Source organism: Myotis nattereri (genome assembly GCF_964212035.1).
Source record: "Myotis nattereri genome assembly, chromosome: 3".
Taxonomy (NCBI): domain Eukaryota; kingdom Metazoa; phylum Chordata; class Mammalia; order Chiroptera; family Vespertilionidae; genus Myotis; species Myotis nattereri.
Window position 1 is genome coordinate 7,459,285 of NC_138077.1, and position 15,786 is coordinate 7,475,070.

The 15,786-nt window shown below is 57.9% G+C and overlaps 1 protein-coding gene across 2 annotated transcripts in view; it reads left to right on the top strand.

Annotated features, from left to right (window-relative positions):
- The first annotated feature begins 1,572 nt into the window (after positions 1-1,572).
- Positions 1,573-15,786, top strand: part of PDE9A (phosphodiesterase 9A) — an 87,396-nt gene continuing 73,182 nt past the window's right edge. The window contains exon 1 of one of the 2 annotated variants that reach the window (XM_081085724.1): positions 1,573-1,822. In XM_081085724.1, coding sequence (XP_080941850.1) covers positions 1,754-1,822 — 69 coding nt within the window. In that variant the 5' untranslated portion in view covers positions 1,573-1,753. The remainder of the gene's footprint in view (positions 1,823-15,786) is intronic. The other variant, XM_081085725.1, reaches the window with a different exon arrangement.

Here is a 15,786-nt window from a genome sequence, read left to right on the forward strand (position 1 = left end):
TCCAAATAGCATCAGAACATTCAACAACAGCGTTCAACGTAATCATAGTTATCTTTCCAGGGTTTAGGGGACACAGTATCACAATTGTGAGTCAAGTGACTAACTGTAATCACACCCCCCCCCCCCCGCCACACACACACACACACACACACACACACACACACACACTTCAAAGGCCTCCTGGCTGGCCCCTCTCACTTACAAAGCAAGTGCCGTGGTGCAGGCTCTGACCGGTCCCCTCACTGCACTAGGAGTCGAGGGCAAGGCCATTGTCATTCCTTGAGACCCTCACAGAGTGACACATCCTGGACTGTCTGTCCAAAGGCTGAGGAAGACGGTTCACCCAAAGATGATGACCCCGCCCTCCCCAGGGCTCCGCCCGGCCAAGGCCGCAGGCGGCCCTGGACCAGAAGTCTCCCAGGGACTGTGCACCAGCTGAGGCCGGGTGGCAGGGAAGGGCGAGGCAGTGACCGTGGCTGTGGTCAGCCTAGCTTGGGCGGGCCTGGAGGGAGAGCCCCCTGTGCGTACCAGGCACACTCTCAGTCAGCAAAGCCCAGACATTCAACAGATGGAGGCAGGGGCTGGGGACTCAGAAGGAAACAGTAAGCGCACTCACTCTCCAGCTGGGTGGGCACCCTTCCCAAAGCCACGGGCACTGAGACCACTTGGCCCCGCTGGCAGCTCATGCCCACTGGGAGAGCCTTGAGAACTGGGGAGCCACAGAGGCAGTCGCATGGGATCCGCAGGTCACATCTGCCTGAAGTCCTTCCTTCCCCCTCCTGCTTGCTCCACACTCCCTGGGACAGTTAATGGGCGTGGGGGTGGGGGGTGGCGGGGGGTAGAAAAGGGCTTAAACCAGCAAATAGCCGGTGGTAGGGTAACCCTTGCTTTGGCTGCATTAAGGACAGAAACAAAATTACCGTTTCAGCTCCGGGGGCAGGTAGAAGAGGCGGTCACCCCCAAGAATGTACAGAAAACTTAGGGGAAGGATGTGCCTGAACGAGAAGAATTCTTCTCACTTCCTATTCGAACTGAATGAACGGGGCAAGGGGAGCCTGGGGACAGTTCCCGAGTGCTAAGTGGTGCTTGGGTTTGGGTCATGACCACAAATGGCTTAGGGCCCGGTGCCAGCCAGGTGCTGGCTGAGGACTGCCTGTCCGCCTGGAGAGGTCGCTGTGCGCCGCTGTCAGCCTGGGGAGGCGGCCAGCCCTGCAGCAGCCAGAGGGGGTCGCTAGCGACGGGCACTGGCCCAGGGGGCACATGGAGATCGGCTGCCCGTTTGGCCCTGTCCCCGAGGCGGCTGGAGTCCAACGGAAGAGGAGCGTGTGCCTTAATGTGGGAAGGAAGGAGGGGGAGCGCACACAAGGGAGAGGAAGAAGGGGAAAGGGAGAAAGGAGGGGGGCGGCGGAGGGGGAGGGAGGGGGAGGAGGGAGGGAAGGAGGCGGAGGGCGAGGAGGGGAGGGGGAGGGGAGGCGGAGGGAGGAAGAGGAGGAAGATAGGAGGAGGGAGAAGGAGAGCGGAGGGAGGAGGCAGGAGGCAGGAGGGAGGCGGTGGCCGAGGGGCGGAGCGCGAGCCGAGACGCGCGAGCCGGCGGAGGCGGCGACGGAGCGGCCGGGCGCGCGGCCGCGCTCTGGTTGGCTGGTCCCCGCGCCCCCCGCCGCCCGCCCCCTCCTCCCTCCCACTCCCCGCCCTCCCCGCGGCGCTGGCGTCGAGAAAGTACAGTAAAAAGTCCAAGTGCAGCCGCGGGCGCAAGATGGGCTCCGGCTCCTCCAGCTACCGGCCCAAGGCCATCTACTTGGACATCGATGGGCGCATTCAGAAGGTAGCTCCTCCCCGCTTCCCCACGCGGCCGCGGGGCACCTCCCGGCGCGCGACCCCCGGCCCTGCCAGCCCCCCACGGCGGCCCCTGCCCGGGTGACAGCCCGGGGGTCGCGGCGCCAGCGGCGGGTGGGGGACCTGCGTCCGTGCGTCCGAGCGTCCGTGCGTCCGAGCGTCCAGGGGTCCGGGCTGTGGTCTCCGACAACTTTGGCGGGGGCGGCAGGGCTCTTCGGTCAGGTTTCCCCATGAACTGGATCCCCGTGGGAGGGGACGACCCGCGGCATTTTTTCCATTTCATGGGTAGAGCTTTCTTTGTAACAAATCTGCTTAGGCTGAGTTTGTAGGTCTCAGAGGCTGTGCATTAACCCACTTCATTTCTGGTGGAACAACCCCAGAGCCGGCGGAGCGAGTGGGCAGACCTGCGGACTGGTCCCATGCACGGAGGGTGCCGGTCCCATGCACGGAGGGTGCCGGTCCCATGCACGGAGGGTGCCGCTGCGAGCCGCCAGCTGGGGACCGCGCGGCTTCCTGGCGGGTGGGAGCAGGTGGGGGGCGGGGCGCGGGGAAGCGGGGGCTGCCCCCAGCCTCTTGTCTGTGTCCCTGTTCCCATTTCCCTCGGGGTCAGCTGTGACAGCAGAGGGGGTGACAGGGGCTGCCCCATCTCCCGGGCCCGCGGAGAGACTGGGTGGGCGCTGGACCAGCTCTGCTGCCCAGCTGCCCAGCTGCCCTCCTCCGCAGAGAGGAAGCCCTCCAGACGTGCAGTGTCCCCGACCAGCTGAGTCCCGGAGGAGAGGCATCCAGAGCAGACCATTCTGGTGGCCCCTCTCTTCTAAGCCCCTGGCAGGGGTCCAGAGAGCCCTGGCCCCTGCTTCTGATTGGCAGAGAGGAACAGTAGTGAGCTGCTTAGCCCCACCTAGATTCCGCCCCCCAGGGAAATGCCCTAGTGAGGCCATCTTCCCAGACCTCAGGCACATCGTCTCACCTTGCCCTTCTCCCGGAGCACCCCACCAGGAAACCAAGGAGGAATGCCCAGCCGGGCAGAGTAGGCGCCTGCCGGGGCTCAGGGCTCTGGTTCTCAGACGCACTTCCACCAGCTGATAGACTTGCCAACAAGCCGCCTCTCTCTCACCGCCCCCAGCTTGATCCCCGTGAAATGAGAAGTGCAGACGCCCCTCCTTCCCCCACCCATAGCCCCCTATCAGAATCAGACAATGGGGACCGGAAACATCTTCAAGGGCAGGTGGTCACAAGCAGACACAGGACTAGATCCAAGTGCCCAGTGACTGCATAGGAATTTTTTTTTATATATATTTTATTGAGTTTTTACAGAGAGGAAAGGAGAGAGATAGAGAGTTAGAAACATCAATGAGAGAGAAACATCGACCAGCTGCCTCCCGCACATTCCCCACTGGGCATGTGCCCGCAACCAAGGTACATGCCCTTGACCGGAATCGAACCTGGGACCTTTCAGTCCGCAGGCCGATGCTCTATCCACTGAGCCAAACCGGTCTTGGCAACTGCATAGGAATTTATAACAGCCTCCTCAAAGGAAGAAATGGCCCTCCACTGAATAGCCCCCCTGCTCCAGTGTGCACACGCATCCACATACAACATGCATGTGAAAACATGCATGTGAAAACGTGTGTGCACACGTACACACATGCTACCTGCAAACATACACCAAAGCACATGCATACACACATATGCAAACAGGCAAATGTGCACACACAGATACAAGCACACACTTTTTCTGCCCCACCTAGTAAAAGGCAGCGAACATCAGCGCTTTTTATCTTTCGAAAGAGGTGAGATGAGACGCCGCCACCAGTTCAGAAGTGACAGCTGCTTCCCAAGAACTTCCCCAAAAGCTTCCTGAGAAGCCTGACGAAGTGGGTGATCGCGGAAGAGGTTCCAGAGGCCAGGAGACGCGCACCTGGCCTGGCAGGCTACTCGGCTCTGATTGTGGGGAGGATGGTTTCCGCAGGTGGCACACCCAAGGTGGGGGTGGCCTCCGGGACCTGGGGCACCTGCCTCCAGGAGGGAGGCCGTGGCCTCAGGAGGGGCAAGAGCTGATGTGTGCTGGCGCCGCCACCCCCTCTGTGGTCTGGAGCAAGTCCCCAGGCTGCTCTGAGCCGGCTGCCGCCTGTGAAGGGGGATAGCGTCTGCTTTATCAACGGTCAGGAGAAGTAAACAAACTCGTGTAAACAGCCGGGACGCAGCCGGGACGCAGCTGGAACATGATGGCGCGGTGCACGCTCTCTGCCCCATAAATGCCCTTTAACTGACACAGTGAGGAGGGCCGCGGTCTGTAAACCTCTGCCATCGCTGCGATGCCTGTTACTCATTCTTGACCTTGTTCCGTGGCCTCCCCTTGCCCTTGTCACTGTTGGAGGCTCGGGCTGGACTTGTAGCCTGGTTGAGAGCCAGACCACTTGGGGTTTCCAAGCATGTGCTGGACACTGGTCACCTTTCACCCCGCCTTGAACTCCACGCCAGCAGCTCTGTCCAGATTTCAAATGTCTCTCTCGGCTCAGGGCTCTTTCTGCAACGCTTTGAGGGCTGAGTTTTCTTAAAGTCCCAAACACGGGATTAATTCTGAAGTTCCCCGTATGCTGTTGGGTCCTGTCTCCCTTTTTATCCATCCCGTCCTGTTTGTGAAAGGTCATGGGCACAGGCCTCATGTTGCTTCCAAGGGGAGGATGTGCAGGGAGGAGAGAAGGCATGTGTGACGTCGCCGAGTATATATTGTGTTGCCCCGTCTGGTCATCTGTCCTTTGGCTCCTGCATTCCTTCTGTTCTCTGTCCCCTGAGTGATCCCACTGCTGGCCATTCCCTGCTCTCCCCGGCAGTGGCTCCCACGGGTGCTGTCTGCTCCAGCACAGCTCCGGGTGGATGGCCGCAGTGTCTGAGGAGAGGCCGGTGCTCAGCGTCTCCACTTCCATGCCATGGCCACGGATTAGTCAGTTAGCCTCCATGCCACTGTTTCTTGATGTCACATGGGTGTACGGTAGTGCTGCTTGTTGGAAGAACCAAACAGGGCAAGGCCAATCACTTCGTCAGTTAGCCAGATGAGTTTATGTGCCGAGCGCTGGGGTCCAGGGTGAATGTGCCATTCATGACACTCAGTCCCACTGAGCAATGGCTCCCTCTGTCCTGTGCCAAGCATTGGACCTGGGTCCTGTGACGGACAGACAGAAGGGCACAGCAGGACCCGGCTGGTGGGAAGGGCTATGGTGCCAGTCGCGTGTGGGCCTGGTGAGTAGAGTTTCTTCCTCTGAGAGGACCAGCTTTGTGCGGAAGGGGTCCTTTTCGGACCCAGCAAGCTTAGGAAGACCCAGGGACTGCTGAATATCGGGGGTGCAGCCTCATGCAGCCAGCAGCACCTCCACACTGTCCCCATCGCCTGCTCGCCCACTTGCCAAGGAGCACAGGTGGCTCTGGCACCTCCCGGCACCAGGTGAAGGAGGGATTGGAACCGTGTCCCCACATCTGCAGAGCTGGGACCCCTGCCCCCAGGACTTCCCTCAGGGAGCGGATGCTCCTTATCTTCCTCCAGAGGGTTTGCTTGTATCTTCCCTCAGCTTCTGGCCTGGGGGCCCTGCCTCGGCACCGGCTTCTTCCTCCCTCCCGGGTGCGGAGAAAGGAGTGCTCCCTGGGATGCACAGGGCATGAGGGGACAATGCACTGGCATAGGCAGCCTGAGGGGCTCCTGCCTGTGGCATTCCAGGCGGGTTTGCTCACCTTCCCGTCTGGATGGGGCGGAGTGGGTCCTTGGTGGGATTCCAGGCTGGCCGTGGGCTTGGGTTTGGTGAGCACATTCTCTGGGCAAGACTGACGGGCCCGGAGCTCTCGGGCCTGTCGAACGGGACCACTCTGTGTGCACTGCCCCGGCCTAGCAGCGCCCTGGGGACAGTCCCCTCATCACGCGCTCTGCGGGACCACCCTCAGCCACTCCGCTGCTGTGTCCTTGTCCCTGCCTTTACCTGCAGCTGGCACACAGGTCTTCATGAGCCAACAGCCACTTGCAAAGCTATTTCTACTCTAAAACAGGAACCAAATGAGAGCAACTGAAAGGGAAGAGCAGAGCTCAAACATTGTTAAAATGTCAACAGAAGACAGTTTCTAGTTCATAACAACCCCCCTGCCCCCCCCCCCACACACACACACATATACACATTCACACACACACACACACACACACACACACACCTGTGACTGCTCTCCCGGCTGGAGCCAAGCACCCCGTGTGCTCAGCCCGTGGGGCCTTCTGACAGTGCTTGTCTTTCACCCAGCCCGGCCCTCATGCCACGTGGGACCCTAGATCATGCCGCCTGGATTCCGCAGAAGCCAGCCTCCGTGGGACTGCAGGGCCCTGACCCACCATCTTCCCCGGAGGTCTGGTTCTCTTCTGTGGCTGCGGCCCTCCTGCCTGCACGTGGAGCCCAGGCCTCTGCACGCCCTGCTGGCGGTCTCAGGGTCTGGCCGGAGGAATTCTGCTCCCTACTGCCTGTCCCTCCCCGTGCCCCTGCCCGGCCCTGCCCTGCACCAGGCTCCTCTGCCTTTGTTCCTTTCCTTGGGCACAAACACAGCTGGCCCGTCTTCAGAGCCATCCCATCTTCCACTGGTCAGAGGGCACACCTGACCCAAGTCTTGTCCAGTGTGCTCACACGGTGGGACCTGGTCCCTTCCCTGCTGGAATGTGCCTGTCCTGGCGCCTGGCGCCGCCCAGTGAAATTTCCTTTCACTTTAACGCCTGCGCTCCTGCTTGGCCCATCACTCAGAGCACCCTTTTCCCGGGGACTGGCAGGATCCTTGCTCATTTGCACAGAGCCAGGCAGACCCAGCAGAGTTCTCTGGGCTTCTGTGCACCTGTCTGCTCCCTCCTTCCTGCCAGGTAGGCTCCCCTTGGCCTTCGTCAGCAAAGCCCATTTCTCTTCCTTTGGATGCGTATAACTTAATATCTTTAAGAAGATATTGAAATGGTAACATAAGCTGATTGCAACCAAGGCGGGTTACAGAAAGGGGTGATCCCACTCCCGTTTGGATTTCCAGTGCAAAACAGAAGTGGGGCCATGTTGATGCCCAGCCCGACCCCAGCTTCCGATGACCCCTCTGTCTCCAGCTGCTTCAGAGCTGGGCTGTGAAAACTAACAATGAGTGTGATGATTTTCCATCTCTTTTTCAACAAGTCCATCAGCCATTGAAGTAGTCGGCCCGGCCGCCTGCGATGCCATAGCAGGCACTGTCCGTAAAGAACTTTTGGAAAACAGTTTTCAAAGTCCAGCCCAGGACGCTGAGCAGCCAGGGAGCTGCTGCCTCCCTCCTCCCTCCTCCCTCCTCCCTCCTCCCTCCTCCCTCCTCCCTCCTCCCTCCTCCCTCCTCCCTACCACGTGCCGGGGTCTGAAGGCCGATTAAACCAGACACGTCCAACACCTGGAGGCCAGGAAGGGGGTGGCTGGAGGCTTGAACCCCACTAATGCCACCAGGGTTGACAGATAATGATATGGGGACCGACGGTACCTCTCAGACTGAAGGCAGCATGCCCTATCTCAGAGGGGCTGGGCTGCTCTTGTCCATCACACGGAGAGCGGAGGCCGTGGTGGCAGGACAGACCGCCGGCTCTGCCGTTTGCCAGCTGGGAAGTCACTTTGCCCTCAGGGAAGTGGGAGCAGTGGTGGTGCCTCCATGGGGTGGCTGAAGGTGGCACTAAGTAATACCCATAAAGTGCTGGCACTGGGGAGGCTCAGTACACCTGACCCGTCCTCAGGCCTGGGCACAGTGGGGCCCCCCCAACCCCGGCCCCTCCTCTCCCCTGCACCTGCCACTAGGAGCCTCTGGAAGAATCCAGGGCAGGCGCTGTCTTGTCATTTGCTTTGTGCCTCTGTGAGGCCGCTGTGAATCTGAACCACAAAGAGGGAGGCAGTGCCAAGGACCCCACGACCCCGGTCCCACTGCCCCAGGCACCTTTGTCTCCAGCTTGGCAGAGGCTACTCCTCTGGGAAACGGGGTACCTCACACCCTAAGCCGAGGGGGCTCACCAGAGCCGTTAGGGCGGCGGGGCTGCCTGGCCTCAGAAGCCGGCAGCACACACTCTGGTGTCAGGAAGGAGAGCAAGGGCAGAGGGAGGGCAAGGCAGGCACATCAGACCACTCATGTGAACAGCATGAAAATAAGAGACAAAGCAGGGGCGCCCAGGAGGCTGGCCTCAGAGCCAGACCAGCAGGGGGCAGCAGGGGCTGGCCAACACGTAGCCTTGGGTCACTGCAGGTTGGGTTCCTGCACCCCTGTTCTGGGTTTGCTGCCTGGGGGTGTAGCTAGCATACCCCCCTCCCCGCCGTCTCTCCCACCACAATCACCCCAAGCTGAACCCCCTCCATTCGGTCACCCGCTCCCCGACTGTGGGTGGCTCAGCGGGCAGCGTGCCTGGGGGCTGGGGAGGTCTTTGGCCGTGAGGGCTAAGAGAGTCACCAGACGACAGAGGGACCTCAGGTGTCCATCTTGCCAAGACAGCAGCAGCCCACCAGCTGGTCCTCCGGGAAGGAATTCCTGCTCCCCATTCTCCCCCTCAGCCAGACAGGCAGTGCGATGAGAGCTGTCCCCCTGGAGGTGTGTTTCTGGGGACAGACACGCCCGGGCACGGCGTTGCTTCTAGCCCTCGGAGCAGACGCTCCAGCCGAGGGTGGCACGCAGCAGTTTGCAGGTCAGTGGCTCCGTCGAAAGGGGTTCCCAGCCTCTTGCTCAGCTCACCGAGCTGAGTCCTCCTGCCCCTGCGGCTGAGGATCTGCATGCCCAAGGCTCTGAATCTTTTTGAGAGAAAAAAAACATTCTAACGTAGTGCAGGCCTGAAGGTCGCCCGCAGGAGCATAAAAGCGGGCGCATCTCCTGGGCGCCTAAGCTCGCGGTCCTGCGGTGGGTGAGCTGCTGTGGAGACGGCGTCAAACATTTCACACTCAAAATACGTCCCGAGTTCACGGTGCGGGTTGTTTGCCTCGGCCCCTCCACCCCTGCCATGTAGTCACCACGCAGCCCCAAAGCTGATCACCTGACCTGAGCATTTGCCCAGAACGGAAACTCAGCCCCCCTGAAAACTTGGTCTGGACAAAGTAAAGAAGACCCAGACCTTGTATTCAATTGGCTTTAGATTCCCTAACTTTTTTTCTTCATTTTTAAAAATTGTAGAAAATGACAGATAACATAAAACTTCACCATCTTATGCACAGCTCAGTGGCATTGAGCCCAATCACATTGTCCATCTCCAGACTTCCCATCTTCCCAGTCTGTCCCCCTTAAACACTAACACCCACCCCCCGCCCAGCCCTGGAACCCACCATCTACTTTCTGTCTCTATGGATTTGACTGCTCTAGACCCTCCTGTAAGTGGAATCACACAGTATTTATTCTTTTGTGAGTGGCTTATCTCACTTAGCGTAATGTCCTCCAGGTTCCTCCATGCTGAGATGTGTATCGGAATGTCCTTCCATTTTAAGTCTGAGTTATAGCCCATTGTGTGTATATACACATTCTGTTTATCCATTCATCCATCATGAATCTGCCTGATTTTTAAAAAATACTTTTATTGATTTTTAGAGAGAGAGGGAAAAAGAGAGAGAAACATCAGTGTGATAGCGAAACATTAATTGGCTGCCTCCTACATGCCCCCAACAGGGGATCGAGCCCCAAACCTGGGCATAATGCCCTGACCCGGAATCGAACCGGCAACTTTTCAGTGCACAAGATGACACCCAACCAACTGCACCACACCAGCCAGGGCCTGCCTGATAGTTCTTAAACCTCAGTCATTTCCATGCTTACTCCCTTGGTTTGCAAACCTAGGCCATTGCAGTGGTATATTACTGCGCCTTAGGAAAAAACTGTGTTCCCTGAAACCATCCCATTTCCTGGTCATACCTGTCCCTCCAGGAGGCTTATGTGTGGTGTGGTCTGTGTACGTTTCAGGCGGGGAGAGGCGTGAACAGATGCTTTTCAGGTTCAATTGCCCTCAGTCCATTTCCCAGCAGCATGGTGTCATGGCCGAGAGCACAGATTCTGGGGCTTGTCTGCGATGGAACCGGGAGTGTGTGTGCAGGTTGCTTATATACTTCGGTGTCTCCCTCTGTGAAGTGGGTTGTTATGATGAAAGCCATGAACGCGGATCAAGTCTAAAACGGGGCCGGCACATAATGAGTGCGCACAAAGTCGTGGTTACTGTTATTTGCTTATTATTTATTTTCTATGTTGTGGATTTGAGGCAGCCGTATCTCCATGTTTGGTTTGGGGAACCTCGCCCAGACCCCGGCCTCATGCTCCCAGGTTGGCGGGTGGCCCATGGGCATCAGGGGTGGTTCCAGCACAGGGCCCCGGGTCCAGCGCGCTCTGTGAACAAAGGGCCAGCCAGCCCCGGGGTGCTTCCAGCTCAATGATACCACGTGACTGTGTTTCCCAGGTTAACCCCAAACCCGCCCTCCTTCCCCCATCCTTCCACCCAAAGAGAGGACCACAAATGCCTTTCATTTCTCCTCCGGCCTTTCGGAGGTGCAGCGCCATCAGGGCTGCGGCAAGGAGGGAGGCCAGGAGGCAGGGAAGCAGAGAGGGAGGGGATGCCCACTCAGCGCAGGCAGGGCCCCAGGCTTCCGGCTCATTGGCTTCTCTGGAGGGGGTGGTAGTGATGCCCGCAGCCCTTGATAATTTGACAGGTGAAGTCAGCTCTGCCGCCAGAACAGGCTGTTTGGAGAGGGCTTGGCTGGTTGCCGTCCATCACAGCCCCGAGCACTCTGCCGGCTTTGTCACTTGGTTGCTGGCTGTACCTCCCCACCCCCCCGCGGGCCCGCGGGCCCCCCTTGTGCAGCCTGGGAGAGCTGCTCAGCCCTGGGGGGTGGAGGGGGACTTTGGGGAAACAACGTCTGAGCCCACCGCAGAGTGGCCGGAGTTGGCGGGATGCGTCACAGCGGAGCTCTCCTCGGTTTAGCCCAGAACACTGGGATCAGGAAAACTGTCACCTGCCTCCTGTCACCACCGCGGAATGGCAGGTGTAGTGACCAGGGCAGGTGTGGTGACCAGGGCACCGTCTCTCCAGGTGGGATCCGTTCGTCCTGGGGCCAGTCGCACACAGCGCTGGTTTATTTTGTAAGCAGAGCAGTGATTCAGGCTGTCTGTATCCTCACCGTGTCTGCCTTTAGGATTAAAAAGAAAAAACTTTTAGAGCCTTACAGATAACCAAAGAGGAGGCAGCGCATTGGACGTTATCACGTAGAGATCGCAGCCATCTCTCCACTGGAATTTACATGCGAGAGGACAGCTCGCCGGGAGGGAGCATCCTTGCTGGTTACTGACGCTGACGGGCAGCAGAAGCAGCTGGGTGTGGCTGGAGACTCATCTGTCGCGAGTCTGTCGCATGTCTGTTGATCCTACCATTTCCAAAGTGCTTTGGGGAACAGCCGCCAACATGTTTTCGCTCAGGGCCGTGTTCCACCCAGGGAAAGGTTACAATATGAGTGGGGTTAGAGGTTCAAAATTAATGGTCAGGCGTACTCTGGAATCTCTCAGTGAAGCGTCTTACGCAAGCCTGGACTCTCTTGCTGCCACAATGAATAACAACACCCAAGGCTTAGGACACACAAGTGCTGGGAAATGGGAAATGGGACCCCAGAGGTGGCCACTGACTGCGTGGCCATTTGGAGTCCTTAGGACTTAAGCTGTCCCCCTGAGCCACCGGGATGTGCAGCCATGGTCCTGACATGCGTTTTTAAGTCCCATTTTCCGTGTGGTGTTTTGAAGGTTGAGCCCCAAACAGCAGAGACAGGAGGTGGCACCTGTGCCCTCCTGGCAAGGACAGCCCAGAATAGTCCAAGAAGCGAGGGTCAGGAGAGGACTCCCGCGGCAGCGTGATAGGCGGGAAGTGGAGGAGCTGTGAGTTGCCTCTGCAAATATTTCTGACACAGTGTGGGCCGGCACCGCGCTGAAAAGGTGACTGCGATGGGCCACAGCCTGGGGAAGCTGAGGGGACACTTTCGTGCAGGTGAGGCATGGATGGCGAGGAACTGGGACAGACACCTGGTGGGTGGGGCAGGCAGAGGGCTCTTCCCAGAGTCAGACCTGCCTCTCCCAGGCACGGAAAGTGCTAATCCTTATAATCGTCACCTGTCCCAAGGGGCGCCCATGAACGAGCCTGGACAGTGTGGGCTGTGTGCCGGTGACACAGGCTGATGTTCTGAGCTACCGACACGTCAAGACCTCCTTACACCCGGCACCGGAACATATGGCTGGGAGCATGAGGAGAGTGCCAAGTTCTGCACCCCATTTTCCCCAACCAGCTTTTCACCAGCATCTCCCCTCCAGGCCTTTCCCAAAAGCCCAGGCCTCTCCAGGGACTGGGGCTCCCCCGTTTCCTGTTGTCGGTGCTAGCGTAGCCGGGGCCACTGCTGGATGCCAGCGCCTGGTTAGCTCCGGGTCCCCCTGGGTCTTCTGATCCAGTCTCAGCCTCTGCACTGGGCCCACTGGCATCCTCCCGTGACAGATCACGCCGCTCTGAGAAGACAGCCTGGGCCCCTCGAGCCCCCTCCAGCTCCCACCTGCCCCTATGAAGTGCCAGGCTTGGCCTCTGGGAGGAAGAGCCGGGGGGTGAACAGCTTTCAGCCAACGGCCGTGATCTCCAGGCATCAGACTGAACAGTGAGCCGGAGAGCGATCCTGTGGCTCAGTGCAGGTGGTGGCACGGGCAGCAGTGAGTGGCAGGCCGTGTGACACAGGTGCTGCGTGGCGTGGCTATGGCAACCGCACGATGCTGGGCTCAGGGTGGCCCGGAGGACACTGACGGACATCAGGAAAGCCCAGCGGCCTTGAGCAGAAACCCGACCTCCGGGGTGCCTGCGCAGAGGAGGCCCACAGGCTGCATCCCGGCTGGTGCGGGCCAGCCTCTGCCGCACAGGAAGCAGGACGGGTGCAGAGTGACTCCAGCCACCACAGCAGGAGCCAAGCTGGACCCGCTCGAGGGCCTGACACCCACGTTCCGAGACATTTCTTTTCTGGCAGGAAAACCATGATCAGTTTTTCTAAAGAAACTTCAAGCCACGAAAAGGAGAGGAGGAGGCAAGGGAGAGAAGGACGCCTTCTCCCCATTGCAGATGGGAGCTCTTTGGGCTCCTCTGGTCCACGTGGCCGTCCTCTGCTGCCCACTGTTCTCAGGGTGCCTGTGAGGGCCTCGGGGCCCGTCTCGATGATGCTGGTGACCAGGACAGCCGAGCTCTCTGGGTCTAAGTTGAGTTTTAGGTCCCGATGTCACACGGCTCCGTCTCCATCTATTCTCCTTTGCCCAACCATTGTTCTCGCCGCTCGCAGTTCTCGCATCCCGCCTTGAGACAGGGCTGCAGGGGCTCCTTGTTGGGAGAGGGCTCCCCATGGAGGGTCCCTGGGGGCGGGCTGCGGCCCCAGATCCTCCCCCGCATCTCCTCCTCTACCCTTGCCCTTCTCGGGGGTGCCAAGGAGCCCTGACCCAGGGACAGGTCGCATGGACCACACTGGAGTCCTGATTCAAGAGGAGAAGTGGGCAGAGCAGGGCGAGAGCTCAGCGAGGGGAAGTACAAGGATTGTGCATCCACAGCTGCCTCTTCCTTGAATCTGAGCTCAAGGAGTAAAGCAAATTGAAACCAGAGAGACACCTTCCGACCGTCCCCCCACAACACAGTCCTCTGAGCTCCCGCCCAGCGCTCTTCTCATTCTCTCAGCTCCCCGATTTCTGCATTTTCAGTCCCCTGTGATCCATTATTTATGACAGCGGAGATTGGCCTCAGACACCAGACATGAAAAAAATAACAAACAAAGCAACCCAGAGAGATGACAGGAGCCGTGATCGGATCAGCCATGACAAATGGGCTCAGTGCACAGGAGGCCCGAGACCACGGCAGACGCGGGCATGGGGAATGGTGAGCCAGAGCCGGAGGGGTGCGGGCAGCCTGGGAGCTGCATCCGGCTAAAGGGCATCCTCAACCAGGACAGGGATTCCCCACAAGCTCCCTGACGGTCCCCTCCGGCCTCCCCACTTCCCCACCTCCCAGCTCCCACCCAGGCCCACATCAGCTCTTATGGGGGTGGGGGGGGGTAGCCTTGGACCTGATACTCGGCCTTCAGCGTCGCCGCTCTCTAATCCATCTTCCCCTGACCCCTCCTGAAGTTTGGTCCCAATCACATGCACACGCCATGCCTCACACAGCTTCAAGGGCTTGTTGCCTGCGAAAAAGATCCCAGCCATCTCTCTGTGTGCTGTCAACTCTCCCTCCGCCTCCCTGGCGATGGGTGATTTCATTGAGGGCCCACCTGGATAATCTGGGGTAATCTCACTTCAAGAGCCTTAATCTCGTCACACCTGCAGACACTGTGGGATCACAGTGACAGTCACAGGTTCCTGGGGGTAGAGGTGTGTATCTTTGGGAGGTGGGGCATTCCTCAGGGGCTACAGGGCTCTTAACCACTGGACTGGAGTGAGGAGGCCATATCTTCCCTTCACCTCCTGCTTTATGCCACCCTCTCCTTGTGGCCCCCTCATGCCTCAAGGCCCGCCCTCTTTCACAGCATCGGTCACACCCACTTTTAATTTCTTGTGGGTGTTTGACATCACTGCCTCCCCTGTCTGCCGGCTGCATGTTACAAGCAGGATCTTAGATAGCTCTCTTCTCCCTAGCAAATTTTGCTGCACATTGTGATTAAGTTAACTCATGTTAAGCAAATGTGCCTCTCCTATCCTTTCACCTAACAGACATTTATTGAGGCCCTCCTAGGTGCTGGACCCCAGAGAAGGTACATGACAAAGACATGAATCTTGGGAGGCAATGGTATGCTTCAGAACACGAACCTCAAAGCCCCACCCACCACCACCACCTTGGTTGCTTATCCAGCCACCCTGAAATCAGCAAATTTGCATCCATCAGTGCTACATGCTAGTTGTATGATCTTGGGCCTCAGTTTACACATCTATAAAATGGGGATAGTATCCTTCTAGCAGACATTTGTATGGTGCTCACCACATGCCAGATACCTTTGTAAGTATTTTATAGAGGCTACTGGTATCTTCCCTATGTTGCAGTTGAGGGAAGTATGCAATGAAGAGGGTAAGGAATTTGCCCACAATCTGGAGTCCGTGAGAGGCAGAGCTGGAGCTGAGCCAGGAAGCTGGCTCCAGGCTGCTCAGCACCATGTGGCCATGCCTCTCAGTGGAGAAAGAACCCTACCCATGGGGTGCGATGATCATTCAAGCATCTCGGGCTCAAAGCAGAAACTGCCCCATGGGAGCTCATAGCATCTTGAAGCTGTAGAACTGGCCTCATCCCCACTTTGAAGATGAAAATCTGAGGCTCAGAGATGTGAAGAGATGTGTGTAGGGCCACACTGTTTGTTAGAGAAAGAGCCAGAGTCAGGTGTTCGAGGCCCAGCTCCAGACCTTTCCATCATCCAGTTGAGCAGGCTTATTGGACTTCTTTTCCATCTCATCACGACCGCCCAAGCTCTGCAAAGACCATGAAGTTGGTATTTAGGAGCCTCTCTTTGTATTTGCCCAAAACTAACTCTCCCACAATTCCAAGAGGCTCTGTACGTGTCCTTCATCCGAATTTTGTCAGCAAGCCCGGGCCTTCACCCATACCATGGCCTTCATCATCTAACACACATACTATAAGGATCAAAGATAATGTGTGTTCAACAAACAAAGGGCAAGAAAAGGAACCATATGATACACACATACACACACACACACACACACACACACACACAAGCTCTTGTTGAACACATTGCATTGGCTTGCTGTCTTCTTAAGTCTCTTTCTATCCATATGTTTTAGCCCCTTTACATTCCTTGCCACTTGTTTACTGAAGAACACATATTACTTCTGATCCTTACAACATGCCTTAAAGATTATTTATGTTTTCTGGGAGATATGTATATATATATATATATATATATATATATATATACACACACACAC